Source organism: Triticum aestivum, chromosome 2D, assembly GCF_018294505.1.
Source record: "Triticum aestivum cultivar Chinese Spring chromosome 2D, IWGSC CS RefSeq v2.1, whole genome shotgun sequence".
Taxonomy (NCBI): Eukaryota; Viridiplantae; Streptophyta; class Magnoliopsida; order Poales; family Poaceae; genus Triticum; species Triticum aestivum.
Window position 1 is genome coordinate 330,265,780 of NC_057799.1, and position 4,988 is coordinate 330,270,767.

Below are 4,988 nucleotides of genomic sequence, written 5' to 3' on the forward strand. Positions count from 1 at the left end.
TACCTTAAAACAGGAAATACATTTGGAATCCATGCAAATTTTTATTTACATCTGATTTTTATTCGCTCTTTGTACTGCGGATGTGCAAATGTTACAATGCCTTCCAAATATAAAAGGTCGTCATGACGGTCTTGCAAGGGTACTGTCAAACATATGTGCCGTGGAATGAAGATGGGACAACCCTGCAAAATTGGGAAGCAAATAAGACCAATACTTCTGGAGGTCACAACAGTTTAGAAGATCGAGCAAAGTGACGCTAACTGTAAGGAAGGAAACTGAAATTTTCAATCCCAACACCCAAAGTGTATTATCAAGAGATGGGAAACAAAGGGGGCAGCCCGGAGCAAGAGATAGGAAACAAATTGAAAAAAAAGCCTAAATTACCACAGAGCGACTAAAGGGAAACAAAACAATAGGTCCACACTGCGAACCCAATCTAATTCATTTAAAGAATACATTAAAAGAAACCTCTCACAAGAAATTCAAGCACCAGTGAGAAAAGCATTCATATGATCTGCCTATCTTGAAAAAGAAACCAAATTTTCCAGTTTGAAATAAAAAATGCTATTATCATGTACACTATATTGTTCTAATTCAGATACGATAGATAGGTAAGTTTATGCACAATGAATGCTGAAACTTTCACAATATCTATACAAGAAGAAACACACACAGGGTACAACTAACAAAACAATGAAGAATTTCACCTGCAGAAAGACGTTTGACTCATTTGGTCCTCTTGTAGAGTTTATAGGTGTATCATAATAAAAAATGAACACAATATCATAATAAAATTATTACCAAACATAGGGGTTTTACGGAAGGAGCCTCAAGAATTCTACCTATCATGACATTTGCGGGTCTCCTAGCAGGTTGCTTGTAAAAAGTTACTGATGTAGGCTTGTGCAAGACTTTCTCCAAGCTTTACTTGTGCTTCAGTGGTAAGATGCAAATTATCTTCGTTCAAGGGCAGGCCAATTGCATCCACAGTTACAACATTCAGCAAGTTAATGCTAAGCTGAGCCTCCCTCACTTTTTCAATGTTCCTTTTATTCCCAGATGCGAGAGCAACCTGTTTAGTGCATACATAATCTTGAGAGAAATGGTAATCTTCATAGCAAATAATATCAGAGAAATGAAAATATGACCACTTGGCAAAGCAACCAGCATTTTTGTAAGAAAGAGGGAAATCAATTAGTGCAAGATTTAAGGTGTTAGATAAGAATATATATATTTAAGTAGTTTTAGAATCAACCATTTTTTTACTTGAGGATATAAAATTGGTGAAATAAAATACACACGTTTTCATGTCTTATCACATCTTGTGGTTTATTTTCGTGAACCAATAACATCAATTTAATCTGATCAGTAGGGAAATGAAAATAGAAGTTAGCTTGGATATACGTATGATGTTAAAATACCTGATTCTAAATCCAAAAAAATTACAACTATGCATATTAATGGCTTGAGAAAGTAAGCAATTACTACACAGCTGCCTGCCTGTACGTTTTTCAAACTGAAACAAGACAAACAATTGTATGCTTCCTTGTCATCCATCAACAGCCAATGTGCATTCACAACTCCATCTTTTATTTTTTAAATTCTGATTCTTTTTGCTCATATAGTGGTCTATTTTTCATATTATGCCAATAACCAGACTGTGCCACGGTGTCAGGTCCGAGTGAGTCAAACTGTGCCATGTCATTACTGAATCCACATAACCCAGGATAAGGAACTAAAACTATACAGTTTTAGAGTTGAAGGAATAGGTTTTCCTGGAATTATAGTTGAGGGACCAAAATTATACTTTTCACTGGCTGCAACAACCTCCATAAGAGATTAGGCTAGACGTGTATTGTTCATCTCGATTGGCTTCGCAGCTGGTGTTTGGCCAAGGTGTCCCGCTTCTTGCATTATGCTTGCTTCTCCTCTTAATATAAACATGTGCAAATATTGTTTACGCATGTCTCAAACTTGTTCCAAGAACGGGTATCTTAATCGTATCAATGGAGCCACTTACTTGGCCTAATGCTGCATACAGAACACCATGTATGAATTTTAATCATACATAACTAAATAGTTGATGCTCACTAACCTATTTATCTCAACATGCACACATGCCACCATGCATGAAAAAGACCCACCTCAATAATTAACACACTAAATCATATATTCATATTCCATACAACAAAATCCATCAAAATATATTGCAATAGTTTCCCGTAGCAAACGTGTGGGGTATCATCTAGTTAATTAAGTCTGTGTCTGTTGTGCCTGCCCATCAGAAAAAAAAAGGAATCATGCTGCATTACTCATGCAGGACTGTAATTAAGTATTCCTAAAAATTTCGCATATGATTGCTCTCTCTGTTCAGAAACATAGGACACATTTCAACTCTTCAACTACAGCTTTGAACAAAAGTTAGTTCATTAATAAAGTTTGTATTCAAAAGTATTTTCTTATGGTTACTATTTTGTAGTACTAGTTAACAAAAACATTGAGCAAAAATTATGGTGAAAGTTTGAGCATAGACAATCAAATTTTCTGAATGGAAACAATAATACTTCATCTTCACGTGCATTGAACAATAGTTATCTGCCCGAGTCCCCCGCATCGCCCCCCGCTCGGGCGACTCAGGCGGAGACCCTAAACCTAGCCGCCGGGCGAAGCCCCGGGCGGCTGACGGCGGTGGCGGAGGTCCTCTTCCTTCCCGCGCCGTGATCGAGTGAGGCGGGTCACCCAATGGCGCCGGGGCGCTTCTCCCGGATCTGGGTCGCGACGGCGCGGCGGCTCACCTCCGACGACAGCGTGGTGGTGGGCAGAGGCGGCAGAGCTGCAGGGCGACGTGGAAGAGCGGGTGGTGCTGGCTGCTCGGCGCGTCCGCGTGGTCACGACGGCCATGGCTGCGGTCGCCGGCGGCGGCGGAACGTGACCAATGGCGGCGGCGACGTTCGGCCTGGATCCCGGGGCGGCGGCCCTCAAAGGTCGCAGCAGGTGAAGCTAGGGCTTCCCGCGGCGGCATGGCATGGTGCTGTCCCTGTCCAAGGCGGATCTGCGCCGGTGATCTAGTGGCTTTGGCTCCGGATTGGTTCAGATCAGAGACGGTGACGAGCATGCGGGATCCCTCTCAGCGGCTCTCGCGGTTTGGCGAGGTGGGGTGGCGGCCCTCCTCCCAGGCGACAGTGGTGGCACACACAGGCAGTGGCCGGTGTGCCAGGGCTCCCACGGTTGCAGTGCTGCTGTGGATGGTCGCCGGATCTGGACGGCTAGATCTGGGGCTTTGAAGGCGGTCTGGACGGTGCACAAGTTGTCGGTTGGTTTTTCTTGGGACAGACCCTTAGCGCCGTTTCCTTCATGAAGGCATCATCGAGGTGAAGCTCCCAACTCCTCCCACTACCTCCGGGGAAAACCCTCGATCAGTTGACCTTGTGTTGCTCCCTCCTTGGGGGCATCATTCTTGGAGGTGTACGTTGGCTCAAGGGACCAATGGATGGTTTTAGCGGTGGAGCGGCGTTTCATGTCATGCATCGACGATGTGGAGTCTCGGCGGCGTGGCGCGGCAGGGTCTCGGCGACGGATGTGTGATGATGGACGCGCGTAGGGAGGTGGCGTTGTCTGGCACCGTGGTGGCATTGACGGCAGGCCTGACAAGGTCGATGTGTCAGTACCTGCTCTGAAGATGGACAGGTGGAAGACGGCGGCGGCGCGTCTGAGAGTGCACTGGACGGGTGTGTGCCCTAGACCCGACAATGTGGCTTGGTTGGGGCCTCCGGCTTTAGATGTTAGGCTTTGGTGCGAGGTCTGTTTGGTATTCGACTCGGACAATCGGCACCCCTTCATCAAGTGGATAGGAGTAGCGACAGATGTTGCCAAGATGGTTGCTTCAGACTTACTGATGTATTACTTTGTAAGGTCTTTGCGAATAATTAATAAAATGATTGAATGCATCTCGCAGAGGCCGGGGCCATCCTCCTTTTCAAAAAAAAATCTTCACGTGCATTATTATTTTTCATAAAATTACTATTCATTTGTCCAAAATTGCTAGCCTGTGTGAATGCCCAGATTGATGATCAGTTCAGTTTCTATAAACTTCAGTTCTCAACAGCCATGCCAAAAATGAAGACAAATTACACTATTTACCGAGTGCGGCCATTACCTGAATGAATGGTAGATGCGGCATCCCAAGATCTGCCCTGATATTTGCTATCAACCTCTCCACGTTCCCCTGATACGCCGCCGTTTCGGCATCGGACTCTGCATCGCTCTCCCCCTGGTACCACAGCACGGCCTCGATCTCGCCGCACTCGGTCGCGGCGCGCGCGCGCCGCACCATCTGCTCGTACAGGTGCTCCCCGCGGGCCCACTCCCGTATGGCCGTGCCGCCGACGGCGCATGGTACGAGCCCGACCCCGGCGGTGCCTGGGGGCTCCAGCCGCGGGAGAATGGCGCGGGCGAAGGCCATCCCGGGGCCGACGCCGCAGGTCTTGGTCGTGTCGATGTCGGCGTGCAGCGGCTCGCGGGCCTCTTCCCATGCGAGCGCGGCGGAGAGGCGGAGGATGGAGGGGTCCGGCGCGCACTCCGGCGGCACGACCCCGTCCCACCGTCGGTGGTGCACGCCGCCGCGGCCGGCCATGTTGCTCTGCCCTGAGAGAAGGAAGATGCGCATGACTGCGGGAGCAGCGGTGCGGCAGCGGCGAGGAAAGGGTGAAGAAGAGAAGACTGCGTCCGAAATAACCAACCGTTAACATTTCAGCACTCGGTTCCAATCTAGGAACCATACATTTCAGCACACAACTCATACAACAATCTAGAATCTCAGAAAAGAACTGGATGGTTAATTCTGTGGGCAGGTGATTCTATCGGCAGTTTTCCAGAATCAGATTCTCTAGAATCATGGCGAAAAGAATTGGCCGTTAGGGCATCTTGAACGGCAACTCGTAAAAAATTCCCTGCATCCGTCCATGAATAGGAGACCAGTCCGCGGACGA

At 47.3% G+C, this 4,988-nt stretch overlaps 1 protein-coding gene across 1 annotated transcript; it reads right to left on the reverse strand.

The window, feature by feature from the left end:
• On the reverse strand, nucleotides 1–4,771 carry LOC123053007 (probable carbohydrate esterase At4g34215). The gene is made up of 3 exons (XM_044476377.1): nucleotides 4,157–4,771; nucleotides 843–1,072; nucleotides 1–182 (listed from the first exon to the last, which is right to left on the reverse strand). The coding sequence occupies exons 1-2, from the start codon at nucleotides 4,664–4,666 to the stop codon at nucleotides 866–868; spliced, it is 717 nt and encodes a 238-aa protein (XP_044332312.1). The 5' UTR covers nucleotides 4,667–4,771; the 3' UTR covers nucleotides 1–182; nucleotides 843–865.
• Nucleotides 4,772–4,988: the final 217 nt, after the last annotated feature.

Coding starts and splice junctions, on each gene's coding strand:
- LOC123053007 (XM_044476377.1), bottom strand. CDS start 4,666: ATGCGCATCTTCCTTCTCTCAGGGCAGAGCAACATGGCCGGCCGCGGC. Junction 1,073..4,156: donor CGCATCTACCATTCATTCAG/GTAATGGCCGCA, acceptor TGCACTAAACAG/GTTGCTCTCGCATCTGGGAA.